The sequence below is a fragment of the Panthera uncia genome, chromosome C2 (genome assembly GCF_023721935.1).
Source record: "Panthera uncia isolate 11264 chromosome C2, Puncia_PCG_1.0, whole genome shotgun sequence".
Lineage (NCBI taxonomy): Eukaryota > Metazoa > Chordata > Mammalia > Carnivora > Felidae > Panthera > Panthera uncia.
The window spans coordinates 111,784,177-111,804,092 of NC_064810.1; the positions used below are offsets into that span (position 1 = coordinate 111,784,177).

General features: G+C 39.8%; 1 protein-coding gene across 5 annotated transcripts in view; it reads left to right on the top strand.

The window, feature by feature from the left end:
* Positions 1 to 18,961: 18,961 nt before the first annotated feature.
* The window catches only part of PFN2 (profilin 2), an 81,790-nt gene continuing 80,835 nt past the window's right edge, over positions 18,962 to 19,916 (top strand). For 2 of the 5 annotated variants that reach the window (XM_049629733.1, XM_049629734.1), the window contains exon 1: positions 18,962 to 19,376. In XM_049629733.1, coding sequence (XP_049485690.1) covers positions 19,245 to 19,376 — 132 coding nt within the window. In that variant the 5' untranslated portion in view covers positions 18,962 to 19,244. The remainder of the gene's footprint in view (positions 19,377 to 19,916) is intronic. The other 3 variants (XM_049629738.1, XM_049629737.1, XM_049629736.1) reach the window with 2 other exon arrangements.

The window sequence follows — 19,916 nt, forward strand, 5'->3', positions numbered from 1 at the left end:
TAGAATGTTTCAAGACCAAATATTTTATTTGGATGTATCTGAACAGCTAAAATATTTCTATTGAAACTCTCTGTGAGAAAACATTCTAGATATGAAACATCTGTTTTTGATCATTTCTGTTAAAGACTGTATTTGCACAGGTCAGAGAGGCCCTTGGTGATATTGTGTTATTCTAAGTACAGTATTTCCATGATGTAGTATTCTTCAAGGGTTGGGTAGCAGTAGTCACCCCATAACATGGTTCAAACATTCCCAACATACTTGGGAATATGTATGTCTGCATCTATATAAAACTAGCTTTCTCATTTCCTCCTTGCTACTTGGGGATAGAGGGTAAGGAGTGTGTGTGTGGAGTTTGAACACAGCTATGGAAACACAATGGAGGCTCAATATCAGGGGCAAAGTGCCTGGGAAGAGTCAATGGCGACAGGAGTATCGGCCTCAGTATTTCTCAGGTTGGGGTCATTACCACCAGTGCCCCTTTCATATGATCCCCTGGCCCAGAGTGAATATGACAGGGGGACCTGCCATTGATTTTAGTGTGGGGCTGGGGACCATCATTCATCACCTTTTGCAGAGTGAGGGATCTGAGAGTTATACCCTCTAGTCTAACTTTCCTTGTGCAGGCTACTGGAGCTTGAGACCTCGTGATCAAACCTTTAGGCTTTCAACCTCGGCTACATGGCTACACTATTAGAATCACCCGGGGTGAGGGGAGCTTTAAAAGTTACTGAAGCCCAAGTCTTACCCTCAGACATTCTGATTTCATTGTTCTAGGGTATGCCCTGGGCATTGAGATGTTTTATTTTATTTTTATTTATTTTTTAATGTCTTTATTTATTTGAGAGAGAGAGAGAGAGAGAGAGAGAGAGACTGAGTGACAGCAGGGGAGGGGCAGAGAGAGAGGGAGACACAGAATCCAAAGCAGGCTCCAGGCTCTGAGCTGTCAGCACAGAGCCCAATGCAGGGCTCGAACTAGTGAACCAGGAGATCATGACCTGAGCCAAAGTTGGATGCTTAATGACTGAGCCACCCTGGTGCCCCAGCATTGAGATATTTTAAAGCACCCTGGTGACCAATGTGTAGTGAGCAGGTTTCTGTACCACAACCTTAGGGCTCACTGTTCTCTCACCTTCCTCAAGACCCTCCCACCTGCCCAATTTCAGCTCCTCTATTCAGTTCCTTCTCTCTCTCTCCTTAGAATTGCTACTCAGCAGCTTTCCAAGGCTGGGTCCTTCTGCCTGCAGTGAATGACTCCCCAGATTCTTGGGTCTTAGAAATTGTTATTGACTGAATTATGTTCCTCCCAAATCCATATGTTAAAATACCTCAGATTGTGACTGTATTTGGAGACATGGCCTTTAAAGAGATAATTAACGTAAGATGAGTTCATATGGGTGAACTCTGACCCAGTGTGGTGAGTTTATAAGAGGAGATTAGGCCATAGGCGTATACAGAAAACCACATGAAGACAGAGAGAAGAGTGCCCACTACAAGCCAAGGAGGGAGCCTTCTGAAGAAATCAACACTGTGGACATCGTGATCTCAGACTTCTAGACTCCAGAACTGTAAGGAAGCAAACTTCTGTTGTTTAAGTCACCCAGTCTGTCTACTTATTATGGCAGCCCGAGCTTACGAAGACAGGAATCTTCCTGGAATACAGGATGCTTTGTGAGTCATGGTCCTTCTGTCTCAAGAGGCTGACTCTGCTGGGCATGTGGATTAGTCTTTAATATATGAGAGGGCTTTATGCAAAGACAGGAACACCCACAATGATATGAACTTTACTTAATGTTCAACGGATTGAGCATTTATGCATTAATAGAAAATTTGATTGAATTCCCTTAACTTTAACTGAAATTGCAAATCCAATATGATTGATTCTTTTGACTATTTCAATACCTTAGATAGCAGACAACATACACAAATATAACAAGACTTATTATATCTAACTTTAAACTATTCTATATATCAAATGCCATATGTTGAGTTTATTTCTTCATTAAAGTTGCTTTATACATTCCTAGCATTATGGATGATCTTATTTTGGCATCTTCCTAATGTTCAATAATATTAGTTTGATATGTTCTAGGTCACAATTCTCAGACCCCAAAACTCACTGAGGTTCTGGATTTTTTTTTTTTTTACCATTTCTTGGAGCACAAAATTCAGTTTTTCCCCAACTAATTAAAATCCAACCATTAATTACAATACTGAGCCCCTTTTTCTTACTGCAAAATTTAGTTGTTAAGTTACTTAGGCTTTTTTTTTTTAATGTTTTATTTTGAGACAGAGAGAGACAGAGTATGAGCAGGGGAGGGGCAGAGAGAGAGGGAGACACAGAATCTGAAGCAAGTTCCAGGCTTTGAGCTATCAGCACAGAGCCTGACGTGGGGCTCAAACCCATGAGCTGTGAGATCATGGCCTGAGCTGAAGTCGGACACTTAACCGACTGAGCCACCCAGGCACCCCAGATTACTTGGACTTTTTAAGTCCACTCTCTTTTCTAGATTTAAGTTTGTCACCAAGACTTGGTGTTTGCCTCTGAAAATAATGTATTTTAAGTCTTGGCCAAGACTATATAATGCAATGCCCTATATTGGGATAGACTGATCTGCTCTATTTAGGGTTATAAACAACATCTGTGTCTTTACTGTTGTTTTTATTATCATTAGTGGAACCAACAGGATTTCATTCCCTAGGAGTTGAGTCTATGTTCTCAGCAACCCTCTGCAGGATATTTAGGAAACTTATTACCTTGGAATATACTGCAAACCCCCTTTATATTTGTCTTTTGTGACTGACCCTGTTTAACTGCTGGGCCCTTTGTCCATCTAATTATTCTACCCATTCTATTAACTCATTAATTAGCAGCTCATACTCCTCCAAGGACCCCACTTGTTTCAATTGACCTTAATAATTGTACTTTGATGCTGAAATCATCACATCAGGACCAATGCCTGAGCTTGGGTCACATGAAAAGTATCTTCTAACTAGTTAACCTTGGAAACTGCCTTGTTCAAAGGCTTTAACCATCTAGGCCTTCTTCCCATCCTCACTTCAATGTGGGGAGCAGGGAGAAGGGCAGTCTCATCACACATGCTTGGGATCTTTTGTGATCAGCAGATAAACAGAAAGAGACAACATGATTCTCTTCCCCCCTTAGCTGATTTAGGATCACTCTGCAGAGTCTAAAAGCAAATACAGGTAGTTAGGACTTTATGAGATCAGACCTGAGCTGAGCTGCTATAGGGGCTCACATAACAAAGCATGGCCCAGAGTTGGGAGAAGGCTCCCCTTGCCTTGGTAATGATGAGGATGATGACAGCAGTATTGATTTATTGTCTATTATTTACTTGTGCCAGACCCTGGGATCTTATTTTATGTGTGTGTGTGTGTGTGTGTGTGTGTGTGTGTGTGTGTGTGTATACACCATACTCTATCTTAATAGTCCTCAAAACAATCTTTTGAGCTAGGTGTTATTTATCTGTATAGTATAAATAAGGACACTGCAGCTTAGTGAGATTAGGTAAATATCCATCAATTAGTATGGCAGGAATTTTATCTAATTGCTAAAGTTATTTTTTTTAATTTAAACTTCATCATTAAAGTAAAATATACAGACTGAAAAGTGTTATAAGTGTACAGATTGATGAATTATTGCAAAGTGAATAACCCATTATAAGTAACCACTGTGGATGAAGGAAATACAATGATCCCAGCCAGTATCCCAGAATATCCCCTCTGGATCTCCAGCCCTCCTCCCCAAAGCTTGACCACTACATTGAATTCTAATACCATAGATTAATTTTTGTCTATTTTTTCAACTTTATATAATCACATCATATGGTATATATTCTTTTGTGCCTAGCTTCTTTTATTAAACATTATCTTGTGAGATTTTAGCCCTAATGTTGTATGCAGCGATATTTCATTTATTAAGGTTACTGAATAGTATTCCATTGTTTAAATATAACTATTTATTCTACTATTGATAAGCATTTAAACTATTATAACAATGCTACTGTGGAGACTCTTATAAAGGTCTTTTGGTGCAAAATATGTGAACATGCTTTTGTTGGATCTATACCTATGGGTGGAATGGATACATTCTAGGGTATGGGCATGTTCAGCTTTAGGACATTTCATATGCATCACATCATATATATGATATAAACATAAGTTATGGATGATATTAATTTTGACCAGCTTTTAAGGTCCTGTCTTGCCAGTTTTCCCTACTGTGAAGTTACTGTTTTTCCCTTTCCACTCTATTCAGTAAAAGCAAGTCACGAAGTTTAGCCTCTACTCAAGGGGAGAGAATTAAACTCCACCTCCTAGAGGAAGAAATATGAAAGACTTTGCAGTCTTATGTTAAAACCACAAGAATTAATACGTTAACAAATATTGGAGGAAAAATAAATATTTGGGGGAAGATACTTTGAGGCTAGGCAAATACCTTGTTTCTTCTAAAGTTTCATCCACTATTACTAGTATTCACCAGATCTTGCTTACAGTAGTTATTATTGTGGTTCAATTTTCTATTGCCCTCATTCCTTCTACATTTAGTACTTGAAATTTTTCTATAAGGAAAATCTGTCCCTCCTTACTTATTTATAGCAGTAGGGAGGCAAGAAAGTTTTATTTTAAGGGTTATAATACAACACTGTTATTATTTAATTTTTTGGGCTCAGATTGTTCCATTGGAACCTCTTTCAAAGGGTTCTTGTACTTTTAACATACCCTGTCCTTTTTTTCTTCTTTTTTTTAGCACCTTCTTCTTAAACAGCTTTATTGAAGGTATAATTTATATGCCATCAAATTTACCTGTTTTAAGATTATTTACATGTTTAATTCTAGGAAATTTCATGCCCATCACATCATATCAGAGTATACGTGATATCAATACAATTTTTAGTGTATTTACAGAATTGTGCAACAATTAGGACAATGTAACCTTTGAATATTTCCATCACCCCAAAATGAAAGCTCATGTGCATTTGCAGTCATTCCTCACCACTCTCAGCCTAGGCAATCACTAACCCACTTTTTGTCTCTATAGCCTTGTCTTTCCTGGGTACTTCCTTACTTTTTGGCACTGTAAGATGCTCCAGGCTCATATTGTATTTTCCCTGCTCTACCCCTGGAGCCAACCATTTCAAGGAGCACTGGTTCTTTTGTTGTTGTTTGTTTGTTGGAGAAAGGTACTTAGATGCCAAGATCTGGGTGCTAGGTGTACTTGTAGCTGCCTCAGTGTCACTGCTTCCAGCTTCTCTCAGTGGAAAATGGTGGAAATATGTGTGTGAATACTAACTCATGTATACACACATACCTGTATTTACTTATAACTGTATACATGTTAATATAAATATAAGTTAATGTAGTACCTGAACTCTAATCCAGTACCATCGGGTCCATTCTAGCCTTTCCCCCTTGCTTATTTGTAATATCTTTCTTTGACAGTGAGAAACCTGGCTCTCATTATCCACAATACATTTTATTACTTATTCAATTTTTATGTATGTGTGTACTGGGTTGATTGGTGTCCTCATAAAGACATGTCCACTTTCTAACCATTGAAGCTATGAATGTAACCTTATCTGAAAAAAGGGTCTTTGCAGATGTAGTTAAGGATCTCAAGTTTTTTACCCTGGATTGTCTGGGTGGGCCTTACATCCAATGACAAGTGTCCTTATGAGAGACACATAGAGGAAAGGCACAAAGAGGAGAAAGCCATGTGAAGACAGACGCAGAGATTAGAGTGATGTAGCCATAAGCCAAGGAACATCTGTAGTCACCAGAAACTTAAAGAGGCAAGGAAGCATTCTCCTGTAAAGACTTCAGTGAGACCATGGCCCTAAGGATACCTTGATTTTGAACTTCAGGTTTCCAGAACAATGAGAGAATAAATTTCTTTCTTTCTTTTCTTTTGTTTTTGGTTTTTTTTTTTTTTTTTTTTTTTTTGGTCTAGCTTCTTCTACTCAGCATAATGATTTTGAGATTCATTGTTGGATATATAAAAAAAATGTGTTCTCTTTTATTGCTGAATACTATTCCATTATATGGATATACCACAATTTGCTAAGCCATATGCCACTGGTGGACATTCAGGGTTTTTTTTTTTTTTAGTTTTAGCTATTACAAATAAAGCTGCTAAGAACATTTTAATGCAAATCTTTGTGTAGACATTTTTTAATTCTCTTGGATAAATACCTAGGAGTAGACTAGCTGGGTCATGTGGTAGGTACATGTTTAACTTTTTAAGAAACTGGGGTGCCTGGGTGGCTCAGTCAGTTAAGCATTGGACTTCGGCTCAGGTCATGATCTCTGAGCCCCACCTCAGTCTCTCAGCTGTCAGTACAGAGCCTACTTCAGATCATCTGTCACCATCTCTCTGTGCCCTTCTCCCGTTCATTCTCTCTCTTTCTCAAAAATAAACATTTAATAAACACATACATACATACATACAATTTTAAGAAACTGCCAACTTGTTTTCCAAAGTGGTTATACTACTTTGTATGTTCAGTATCAGTGTATGTGAGTTCCATTTATAAAGAACAGAAGCTTAAAACTTTGATCAAGTCCAAATTATCGTTTTTTTTCTTTTAAGGCTCATGCCTTTTGTTTTCTGAGAATTCCTTGCCTCATTCAAGGTCACAAAGATTTTTTCTCTTTTTTTTTTTTTTTTTTCTGTAAGTTTTATACTTTTAACTCTTACGTTCATATTTAGGATCCATTTCAAGTTCATTTTTGCAGTGAGTGAGATGTAAGGGTAGAGGTTCATTTTTGCATTTAGATGTTTAATTGTTCCAGAAATATTTGTTGAAAAGACTATCTCCCCCACCCTGCTCCCTGCTCACTTAATCACCTTGACAACTATGTTGAAAAATCGATTGACCATATTTGGTTGGAGCCTTTATTCTGTTCTATTGACCTTTATGTATATCCTTGTGCCAATATCACATACACTGTAGTCTTCATCACCAATAGTAAATATCCTCCAGTTTTGTTCTTCAAGATTATCTTGATTATTCTTAGTCTTTTGCATTTCCATATAAATCTTAGAATCGGTTTATCAATTCTCTCCCTATCCTCACATATACACACTTACCCCTACTTATTAGGTTAAAAAAAAATTTTTTTTTCTTTTGAAGAATGACAGATATACAGAAGTGTACCAATCATAGGTATACTTTGATGAATTTTCAGAGTTAACATACCAGATCAAGAAACAAGAACAAAACAGCACTCTGGGGCACTCTTCAAATTATCTACCCCAAAAGGAAATACTTTGGTGTCTTTTGCTTAACTTTTTGTTTAAGAGGTTCATCCATATTGTTGAAAATAGCTATAATTTTGTTCATTCTCATTGCTGTGTAATATTCCACTATGTGAACATAGCATAATTTGTTCATCCATTCCACTGGTAGGTATTTGGGTAGTTTCCAGTTGGGAGCTATTATTATTGTGCTGTGAACATTCTTGTAGTCTTTTGAGGGGAGACATGTAAGCATTTTCACCTGGATATATACCTAGGAGTGGAATTGTGGGGTCTCAGGGTTTGTAGTTCAGTTTTAGTAGACACTGCAAATGGCGCCAAGAGGTGATTGTACTATTTTACACTCCTAATTGCAATGTTTGTATGGTTCTTACAATCCTTGGTATTTTCTTTCATTTTTTGGCACTCTGGTGGGCATGCAGTGGTGTTACATTGTGGGGTTTTTTTTTTAATGAAGGTAAAATACACAGAACATAAAATTTGCCATCTTAACCTTGTTTCAGTGTACAGGTCAGTGGTATTAAGTATATTCACAGTATTGTGCTATCATCACCAACATCCATCCATAAAACTCTTAAAATTTTACAAAACTGAAACTCTGAAACCCATGAAACAGTAACTCCCCATTTCCCCTCCTCCATCCCCAGTCAACCATTATCCTGCTTTTTGTCTCTATGAATCTGACTACTCTAGGCACCTCATCTAAGTGGAATCATACATTATTTGTCCTTTAGTAACTGGCTTCTTTCACTTAGTGTAATATCTTCAAGGTTCTTCATTTTGCAAGATATGTTGGCATTTCCTTCCTTTTTAAGGCTGAGTAATATTCCATTGTATGTATATATCACAGTTTGTTTATACATTCATTCATCGGTGGACACTTGAGTTACTTCCACATTTCGGTTATTGGGAATGCTGCTGCTATGCAAATGGGTGTACAAATATCAGTTTCAAGTTCATGGTTGTACAAATATCAGCTTTTAATTTGTTGTGGTATATATCCAGAAGTGAAATTCCTGAATCACATGATGATTATATATATTTTTTTCAGCTTGTTTATTTTGAGAGAGAGAGCCCATTAGCATGAGTGGGGGAGGGGCAGAGAGAGAGAATATGCGCTAACAGCATGGAGCCCAACTCGGGGCTCAGTCTCACAAACCATGAGATCATGACCTGAGTCAAAATCAAGAGTCTGATGTTCCACTGACAGAGGCACCCAGGCACCGCTCTATTTTTAATTTTTTGGGGAACTACCACACTGCTTTCTCTAATGGGTGCACCATTTTACCTTCCCACCAACAGTGCACAGGGGTTCCAATTTCTCCACCTTGTCACCAATGCTTCTTTTCTGTTTTTGTTTTGTTTTGTTTTGTTTTATAATAGTCATCCTAATAGGTGTAAAAAGGTGCATTGTGGTTTTATTTGCCTTTTCCTGGTACTAATGAAGTTAAACACCTTCTTCTGCCATTATTTGGCCTTGGAAACCTCTTTTATAAAATGAATATTCAAGTCTTTGCTCATTTTTCTTACAGGTTGTCACTCTTATTCTTATCGGCTTATAATTCATATATTCTGAATGAATACTTTGATAGATATATGCTTTGCAAATACCTTATTCTCTTGGCTACTATTTCTAGTAGGAGGGGAAATCTATAGCTTATGTTTTGTCCATGTATTTGAAAATCAAACCTCGGTCCTCCCCATTTTTTAAGATTTAATAGTAATTGAACCTATTCTATGAAACACCCTTTTTTTACTTTCTTATAACTCTAACCTCCACTAATTTTTTCCATCTCTGCCCTTGTAGAGTGCTTACTGTCTAATTTTGTGATCTAACGGTATGTAATTCTACTCTTACTTGTCTCTTACATGTTCTCCATCCAGTCCATATTGCTAACTTCTTCCTTGCCTAGACTTTAAAAGAGAGGGCAGGAACCTTCTTTTATACTCTTAGCATGTACTGATATGTACAACTATAGCAAGAGCTCAGTACTTGTTACATGATTTGAAAAAGATTAATATTACAAGGAATATCTAGTAATCATTAAGAAGAATTGCTAGCAAATAAATTGTTGAAATTAAATACAATTGTGTTAAAGAGATCTTAAAAACAGAGCCACAGAAGTGTTCACTAAATGAGTCTGTCTCTACAACATAAAGGAATAAATAGTATTGGGAGTGTTCCTCTTTAACTGCCCTAGATGTTATTTGGAATTCCAATCATTAACAGCTCTGAATACTACCTTCATTATCAGTCTTGTTTATTTTTTCACCTCTAAAATCACTCATTTTTCACCTAGAGTTGGCATAATTATCCTATTCTCCATTTTTTTAATGCTTTTGTTCTGCTGTTGGTCTCTTGATGAAAGTTCACCCATTCATATCATGAGTCTGGGTAAGCCTGAACTGATAATGCAGGTGGTCCCAGAAACAGTTTTCCCTAAAAGTGGAATCTGAGCTTTATTAGAGGAAACAACAACAAAAAAATTTTTAAGCCTCATTTTAATATATTTTTGGAAGACTACTTTAAATTTTTTTTTTTTCAACGTTTTTTATTTTATTTTTGGGACAGAGAGAGACAGAGCATGAACTGGGGAGGGGCAGAGAGAGAGGGAGACACAGAATCGGAAACAGGCTCCAGGGTCCGAGCCATCAGCCCAGAGCCTGATGCGGGGCTCGAACTCACGGACCGCGAGATCGTGACCTGGCTGAAGTCGGACGCTTAACCGACTGCGCCACCCAGGCGCCCCTGGAAGACTACTTTAATTAAATTTCATGCTTGCCTTCTGGGACGGAGATCAAGAAAAATTAGATGTGTTATCTCTTTAGGGGTGTTCTGATGGAATGCCTGCATTTCTCTCATATAGGAGATAACAAGACAACCAGTGTTTTTACAGGCTTTGGGCCCTTTCCCTTGGAATTCTACAACAAACCTCTCAAATTCAAGTGTAACTTTCTTGGAATGAAATGCTCCAATATGATGCCAGAATCCTCTTTCTGCATCTGGTAAATCAGAGAAAATGAGTCAAAACTCATAGGGAATTCTCTATCAGCTACTGACACATTTAGGAAGGTATATGAAATTCTTAAAACCCCAAGGCACTATTTAATATATTACTACAACAAAACCAGTGGGGCAATTTTCTGTGATATGGCCAATTCAGTCATTATTACGATAGGGATGCAATAAATATAAAACATTTCCCCACATGTTTAACTCATTATGGAAAAACAACACTGGATAAGTCAGAATGCTTGGGGACCTGAGATGGAGTACAATAATAGATGGTTCTAGTTAGTACAGGCTTGGGTTGCACTTAACAGAAGCTGATTATAATAGCTTAACCAAATAAGGAGGTTGTTTCTCTACTGTAATAGGAGTCTGGGGTAGGCAGTACAAGGCTGTTGAAGCCACTTGAGAAACCAGGTCCCTTCTCCCCACCTGCTGTACCATCCCTAGCACAGTCACAAATGGCTGTTTGTCTCCACAGTCTGGATGAAGGGGAGGACAGGTTAAGGGCAGAAAGTTGTGTGTATGTGTGTGTGTTATTTTATATGTATGTGTGTATATATGTATAAAATTATATATATGATAAAATATGGGGAAATATATATATATATATATATATATATATATATATATATATATATATCTCAGAGAAAAAAGTAGCTTTCCATGAAATAACTTCTGTTTTAGCTCATTGGCCAGTGAGTTAGATGATCATCCTAGCTGGAAGGGCATTTTGGAGTTTTTTAAGTTATATTTGTTACACCCACCCCCAAGCGAATTTATGATTCTATTAGCAAGGAAGAACAGTAAATAGTGGGTAGGAAAACTGGCAGTGTCTAGCACATGGATTAATTGAGCTAAGTGCCATCCTTTATATTTTAAATGTTGCTGTTAGACATTTTTCCAAAATGTATTTATCCATTTCTTTTGAAAGTTCTCCAACACACACAGATCATAACTAAAAATTTTTTAATTGTTTCTCACCTTACTTGATTTTTCCAATAAGAAAGGACAATTCATGATACACCCACTTGATGGACTACTGCAGAGTCAATACAAACAAATGTATGGCAAAAGATTTGCACAAATGCTACACACAAAAAAAAGTGTCCAAATGAGTAACAAACATGAAAAACATGCTCACCTTTGTCATGGGGAATATGCAAATTAAAGCCATAATAAATTACTGTAGTCACAAACCCAGCAAAATGTTTATACTTAGAAAGGCCAAAGGGAGCAACTGAAACCCTCATACACTGCTGGTGCCAGGATAAAATGGTATCTCTTTGGAATGTTATTTGTTAGTATCTACTAAACCCAAACCTATAAACTAGCAATCCCCTTCCTAAGTATATGCTTATCTCTGCTCACTGAAACACATGCACAAACATGTTTATATTCATAATAGCAAAATCCTAGAAACTAACAAAATATGCACCAAGAGTAGAATGGATTAATAAATCATGGTAGAGTCACATGATGGAATACTATACAGCAATGAGAACGAGCAAACTACAATTACAGGCAGGCAACACTATGGATGATTTGGACAAACATGTTCAAGCAAAACAAGCCAGACAAAGCCATGGGAAAGGACCTACTGCGTGAGTCCACTTACATAAAGTTCAAAAATAGCCAAAATTGTCCTATGACTTCTAAGAAGTCAGAAAAGTAGTTAAAATTCTGACAGGAGAGTAGTGACAGGCAAGAAGAGGACCTGTGGGATACTGATCCTATTTCTTGATCTGGATGCTGGTTAACTGGGCAAGTTTACTTTGTGAAAATTCACCAAGGTATATATGATTAGTTAACTTTTCTGTGTGTGTAGTATACTGCAGTAAAAAGAAGAGAAAGTCACAATCGTATACTGCTGTTACAGTGAAAGTACCCCATCTTTTGTCAGAGGGCAATTGTATCTAACCATGCTTTAGATTCCAGGTCATTTTTTAAAAACTGTTTCAAAGCCTTGAGGTATTATTTATCTTCCTTCTCTCATATCTGTAACATCTCCTTCTCTACTAGTGCCATCCCATTAGCATTTTATCATGTTTCAGACTCTCCAATTAAAACAATAACAACCACCACCCTCTCCTCTACCCATATGTTTCCTTTGGCTAATTCTTTATTTTCTTTCACTACCAAAATTCTTGACTGAAGAAGGTCTCAGCTCTCTTGCCTTCCATTTTTTCCTTTACTCATTGCAATTTGGTTCGCTTCCCTATAATTCACCTAAATCTATATTTGTCCATTTCTAAAACAGCCTCTCTGTTGCTAATTCAATGAACACCTTTCAATCCTATTCACCTTTTTAGTATTATTTGCTATTCTGCAACCATTCCTACCATTTGGGAAAGGTCTCTTCCTTGGGCATTTACGACCTAGCTGGCTCCTGATTCCCCACCCAACTTTTCTAGCCACTAATTCTGTTTTCATTATAAAACAGAAAAATGAAAACAGAAAAATGTTTCATTCATTTTTGAAGTGTTACCCTAAATTCAGAACTACAGAGCTGTACATGTAACTGCCATGCAACATTGTCACTTAGATGTCTCACAAGTACTGAAAAGTCAACTAAGCTTAACATTTTTCTCCCGTTGTTCATCTTGCTAATGTTACTTGTCTCAGTAAACAGCACCAACCAGTACCCAAGCCTGATACTCATAGTTATTGAATAAAACACAGAAGATGCAAAATTGTGGTTACGACTTCTGCTTCTGGTATCATGGTGAATTAGATATCATAGGGGAAATCCTCCTGCAAAACAACTCGATGCTGTATCAAAAACATTTTTTGATGTTTTTGGTAGGCTCTCAGAAATTAGAAATCTCTTCAGAGACCCCTCTTCCCAACAAATAAAGAGAAATAAATCTTGCGCAGAAACTAGAGCAAGGGTCTACATGCACACTAGAGAGATGGGGTTGATCTGAGTGCAAATGCCCACAGCAGCTGTGTGTGAGGTGAATCAGATACTCCTGCATTTAGGGGACACCATAGAAAGGGTTAAAGTGGCCCCAGGTTGCTACAACTCCTGAGCACATGGCAGCAGATGCAAATCCTCTTTGAAAGAAAGTGTCCTCAATTTAAGCCATCAGAATTCCCACATGTTAAGATCAAGGAAATATGAATTCACAACCTCTAAAATCACCAAAGGTACAGGAGGCAAACCACCACAGGTGAGAGAGAAAAAAACATACAACTTATTTAGATATTGGGGTTGTTAGATACAGAGAGTATAAAATAACTAGGTAAGAGATGTTTAAAGAAATAAAGTGTGGAACCACAAAGATAGGCAAGCAATTAGAGACCACCAGGAATGAGAAAGATCTGGGTAACAATAAAATGGAACTTCTAAAAATGGCAAATAGATTTTTAGAAACAAAAACCTCAACGTGTAGGGGTTTAACAACAAATGAAACAGAGCTGAAGTGTGAACTGGAGCATGTGGCTGAAGAAATTACCCAGAATGCAGCACAGAGAGAAGATGGAAGAGATGAAAGAAGCTAAGAGATACAGAGAACAGAAGAGGAACAGGAAACACTCTGAACCCAAAAATGAGACAGAACTGAGGAAAAGGAATAACTGAAGAGATAATGATTGAGAATTTTCCGGAAGGGATCATGGACATAAGTCTATCTTACCAACCAGAGTAAAAGAAACTCAGATATAGATACATCATAGTGAAACTGAAGAACAGCAAAAAGATTCCAAAAGTAGCCAGGGAAAGAACAGATCATTCATAAAAGTACAACCAGCAATGGTGAAAGCCAGAATGAATGCCATGTTTTGAAAGTGTCAGTCTTGCATTGTAAATCCAATCTATTTTTTAAGAATGAAAGTGATATAAAGGCATTTGGGGATAAACAAAAAGAATTTACCAAGAAACTTCCATTAAAAGAACTTCTAAAGATTTACTTCAGGAAGAAGGATAATAGAATGATGGTCTGAGACATAAGAAGGAATGGTAAGTTAGATAGCAAATGTATATGTATATAGTTGACCTTGAACAACACAGGGGTTAGGGGCACATACCCCTCATGCAGTAAAAAATCCATATATAACTTTTGACTCCCCCAAAACTTAACTACTAATAGACTACTGTTGACTGGAATCGTTACTGATTCAAATCATAAGGAAGAGAGTACTGTACTATAAAAAAAACCCATGTATAAGTAGGCCCATGCAGTTCAAACCCACGTGTTCAAGGCTCAACTGTGAATACGTATGAATAAACAAACATCTGTGTAAAATAACAGCCTGAAAAGGAGTGACCAGATTTAAAGCATTCTAAGGCCCTTAGGTTGCCTGGAGGGAGGGTTTAAGATATTATTTAACTTAAAACTTTGTTCTATTAAATATGCATGGTAACACTAGAAGAATTTTGAGGGTAACAGTAGAAGAATAGAAATTGAACATATAAATTGAATGAAAAATTAAAATATTGCCTATTAGACAAAAAGCCAAAATCCATCTATGTAAAGTTTACAATAGACATCTAAAATTTAAGGACAGGGAAGGGGGGTGGTGGGGTGTGGGTTGAATAGGGAATGGGAGGTTGGGGGGGGGTGAGGAAAAGAAAGGGGAGGGGACAGGGAAGGGGGAGGGAGAGAGAAAAGACCAGATAAACATTAATAAAAAGAGAGCAGGAATAGTTACCTTAATATTTGACAAAATATAAAATTAAGACAAAAAGCATTATTGGTGATAAAGAGGGCCACTACTTAATGCAATGGTTAAATGTATCAGAATGAAAATATAACAATTTTAAGTTGTATGTATCCAATTAAATAACCTCAAGCTATTAAAAGCAAAAAGTCATAGAATTTCAAGATAAAATGAAATCTAGAATTGTAGGTACTCTGTGTTCTTTACTATAAAAATCATAAATAGAACAATGAGTGAATATATTCAAAAGAAAACATGTATTACTTGTGGGATTAAGGGTGGTTTTTCTCCATTTTCTAAGTTTTGTTAATTGTTTTATAATTATTTTTACAACTAAAACACCTTTTTCAAAAACTAAATATGGATGTGAAAATTTTAGCTAATTGAGGGCTTGGGGTAGGCTTATATAATTATGGTTTTACTATATTTGGGGGAAATTATATAGTTTTAGCCTACACCAATGTTTAACAGGTTAAATACCTTTTAACACAACTTAACTCCTTGTTTGTGCTTTTGGGAAAATGTCAAATAATTTACTCATGGACTTAAAAATCTCAGACACTCCTTGACTGATACATCAAGGGATCTGATTTATTACATAGTTCCTGTTTTCCTAAATAAGAATTTAAACATTTTGGAAAGAATGCATAACTCACTCTTAATTTAAATATGCTACCACTGTTTGTTAATTCTGGATATCTGTATCAACAAGAGCTAAGATTTTTCTCTGCTTCTGCCCAGACATTGCTATTATCACTGTTACCGTGAAAAAAAAAAAGTAGAGAATGATACAAATTGTTAATTCATTTTTTGTTTTTCAGATTGATACTCCTTTGGACTTAACATATTGCCATTCCTAAAACTCAGTGTTCTTCCTATACTTTTATCTTTTGATATAACGTTGTGGTAAGCAACTTATATGAAATTGTAACAGATCGTGGTGTACAAATAGAAAATAAGGCAACATGCTAGGAAGCTGGTTCTAAAGAAAATAGGTACAAAATTATTTTATTATAGTATAGATCTTCCTAAATTTACAGTGGGATTATATCCGGATAAACTCATGGCAAACTGGAAATATCTTAAATCAGCAATGCATTTAATATACCTAATATACGTATGATCTTACACATGTCATAGCTTAACCTAGCGACCTTAAATGTGCTCAGAACATTTACATTAAGCAACAGTTGGGCAAAATCATCTAACACACAGTCTATTTTATAATGAAGTATTGAATACTTCCTGTAATTTATTGAATACTGAAAGTGAAAAACAGAATGGTTCTAAGTATATCAGTTGTTTTCTCTTGTGATCACGTGGCTGACTGGGAGCTGACTGTTGACTGACTGCCCCAGCATCACAAGTATCACACTGTATACTGCTAACCTGGGGAAAGACCAAAATTCAAACTCTGAAGTACAGTTTCTGCTAAATGCCTATGGATTACCTGCCACGATACAGTTGAAAACATTAAGTTGAGCCATAATAAGGACTGTCTGTACTCAAAACAGATAGTAATAGACTCTCTTTGAACATATTATTTAAAAACCTAAACTGTAAAACCTCAGTCTATTACATAAAATAAGTTTTTCATAGATTTTACTGTATGCAGTTCTGGGAAAGTAATAGCACTATGTTGAAAAAGTAAAACAGTAATTTTAAGGTGTGGTAAATTTTTTTTTTTTAAATTTTTTTTTCAACGTTTTTTATTTATTTTTGGGACAGAGAGAGACAGAGCATGAAGGGGGAGGGGCAGAGAGAGAGGGAGACACAGAATCGGAAACAGGCTCCAGGCTCCGAGCCGTCAGCCCAGAGCCTGACCCGGGGCTCGAACTCACAGACCGCGAGATCGTGACCTGGCTGAAGTCGGACACTTAACCGACTGCGCCACCCAGGCGCCCCAGGTGTAGTAAATTTTTTAAAATATGGAAAAATAATAGAAATTCTAAATTCTTTTTTTAAAGTTTATTCATTTTGAGACAGAGTGTGCGTGCTTGGGTGAGGGATAGAGAGCAGGAGAGAGAATCCCAAGCAGGCCCTGCACTATCAGTGCAGAGCCTGAAGTGGGGCTCAAACCCCCTAACTGTGAGATCATGACCTGAGCTGAAACCAAGAGTTGGATGCTTAATCAACTAAGACCACCCAGGCACCCCAGAAATTCTAAATTCTTATGAATGTTTTACCCAATAGATGTGTTTGAGAATCTTTTTAGAATCTTTTGAGATTTGAATATCCAGAAAATTCAGTTGGTCTAATCCCTTTCCTGTTTAAAGACAAGAATAAAAGAATAAAAATGGAATGTAGTTATTTCTAACCCCTTGCTATAATATTCTAGAAATGATATCTCAGAGAAAAGCTTCAGAGTACAAGAAATAACTCAATTTCAATATACTTCAAGTTATTTTATTTTCTCACCTTTACTGTTTAAATTTATTGAATTATAACATGCATACTAAGAGCACAAATCACAACTGTACAGCTTGATGAATTCTCACAAAGTGACCATATCAGTGCTATCAGCATACTGTATCATTAACTTCTGAGGTGATAAATGGCTAAGATTGAAGTATTAAAACCATCAATAACCACCACAAAGAGGCAAAGTAGTAAAGCAGGAAGTATAACTAAATCAGGTGGGAGCACACCTGCAAAAATAAAACAATTTGGCACACATTTTAGACCACATAGGTATTCTGTATCATCAGAACATGAGAAGATACAATGGTCTCAAACTGATACGTTCCTGACGTGGGGATTCTCCTACTGTGCTTCTTATCCCCCATCCCCCACCCCTTCCCTTGCGGTCGGGGATTTCAACAGTAAAAATACAAAACTTCAGAATCAATTAGATTGCTTAGCAACACTTTTGTCTTCTTTCATGAGCTACAGCTGTGTCACAAATCGTGCCCTTATGCGTTAACCTTAAATTTGAAAATCAACTTTTCAACGTCTTAAATGAGCTTTCTTCTTTGCCTCGATTGGCAGATCGTTTTTGTTCACCTGAAATTAAAATTATTGTAAGACGTCTCCTAATTCCTCGTTCAGTCAAAGCACCCAGAGGTTACTAAACAGATGAGGGAATCACTGGGACTCTACCTTGTACACACAACCTATTCTTAGATCTGGGTGCTGCAATTATTTTACCCTTGGATAGCAAAAATATTACCATATTCATCCAGGGAACCCTTTCTTAGAGTTTTTAAATTCTATTTTCAGGGATTTCTTTGACCCACCAATAACTTTCCCAGTTAACCAATAGTTTACATAGGTCGCTACTTGTTCGGAATTTACGAGCAATTTACCCACACGTGATTAGCAGCCTTAAGGGGGTTCTTACTGTCAAATAATCCACAGAATGTGAGGCACTGGTACCCCCAAAGCGGCGACAATGAAAGACTGGCAAAGCTCAGAAATGTTCGTGAAAGCCACAAACGGCAGCTCAGATTTCAGGTTGCCGGGGCGCGCCCGCGCGGCTGCCAGTATGGCCAAAGGGCAGGGGGCTCCAGGGAAGAGGATCCTATTGAGGACGCCCGAGACGGGCGTGGGCGACCTTGCCACTGCCACCCCCAACACGAAGAGGAGTAAACACATCCCATCACCAGGGCAACTCCGCAATCCAACACCGAGCTCAAAATTCCGCACCCTCAGCCACCGGACGCAGAAGACAGGCGCATCGTGGCCCAGCAGCGGGAACTGGAGGCGTCCCAGACGCCCCTGTCCCTGAGGTGCCGAACGCGACGGAGGAGCCGCCCTCTCCGCGGGCCCACGGCATCACCGCCAACAACCCCACAGCATCCCGACCTCACCGCCGCACGTGGCGGCCGTGATTGTCCCGGAGCGGTATCCCTCCGCGCCCCCGCCTCAGCCACCCCCTCCCTTCCCGGGACCCTTCGAGTCGGGGCGCCGCGGAAGGATCGCACGCACGAGCGCGCGCACGCCCGCCCCGCCGTGGCCGCGGAGGACTGAAAGGTGCCGCGGTGAGGAGCAGCGGCCGCGGACACCGTCGTCGCCGGCACTGCCGCTCCGCAGCCTCCCGCCGCTGGTTAGTCAGCCCCGCGGCTGCGGGCGGGCGGGCAGGCAGGCCGGGCGCGCTCCGCGGCTTGTCCCTCACCGTCGTCCCCGCGTCCTCCCTCCGCAGCTCCTCGGGGAGGGGGGCGGTCGGTGCCTGCGCAGAGCCGCCTCCTCCCCGCCCCCGCCCCGCCTCCCCCCGCGCCGCCGCCGCCGCCCGCTGCCGCCGCCGCTGCGCCTGCTGCTCCTCGCCGTCCCCGCTGCAGTGCGAAGGGCTCGAAGATGGCCGGTTGGCAGAGCTACGTGGATAACCTGATGTGCGATGGCTGCTGCCAGGAGGCCGCCATTGTCGGCTACTGCGACGCCAAATACGTCTGGGCAGCCACGGCCGGGGGCGTCTTCCAGAGCATTACGGTGAGGACCGGTGGCGGTCCGGGTTCCCGTTCCCATTCCCGGACCCGAGCGGGGCCGGCCGGCTGTGGGGCCACGGACGGCCGCGCCGGCAGGTGTGGTGGGCGTCCGGCGCCGAGGATGCGGCTGCCGGGCGGGCGGGGAGGCCGAGGCCCGGGGACGCCCCCTCTCCCGGGGCTGCGCTGACCGGCGGGGGCGGCGGCCTGGCTTCCCGGCTCCCGGGCTCCCTGACTGCTTAGGCGCCCCCTGCGTTCCCAGTGCCTGTCCGTGAAGCTGGGGGAGGGGGCGCGCACCGGTTGGGGCGGGGGGGGCGGCTTTATTCCCCTCGTGCGGCGCTCTTTGGTCCCTTGCAAGCCCTGAGGTTTGCTTTGCACGTTCCGGGGTGGAAGCGGGGGCTGGAGGTGCGGGGCCGGAGCGCGCGGGGCCCGGGCGGGGGTTCTCCGGACAGCGCGCCGCCCGCGCCGCGGGCTGTGGGAGGCGGCGGCTGCCCGGCCCTCGGGATCCTCGCAGCGACTTTGCGTAGGTTTGCCGGTGTCCAGGCCT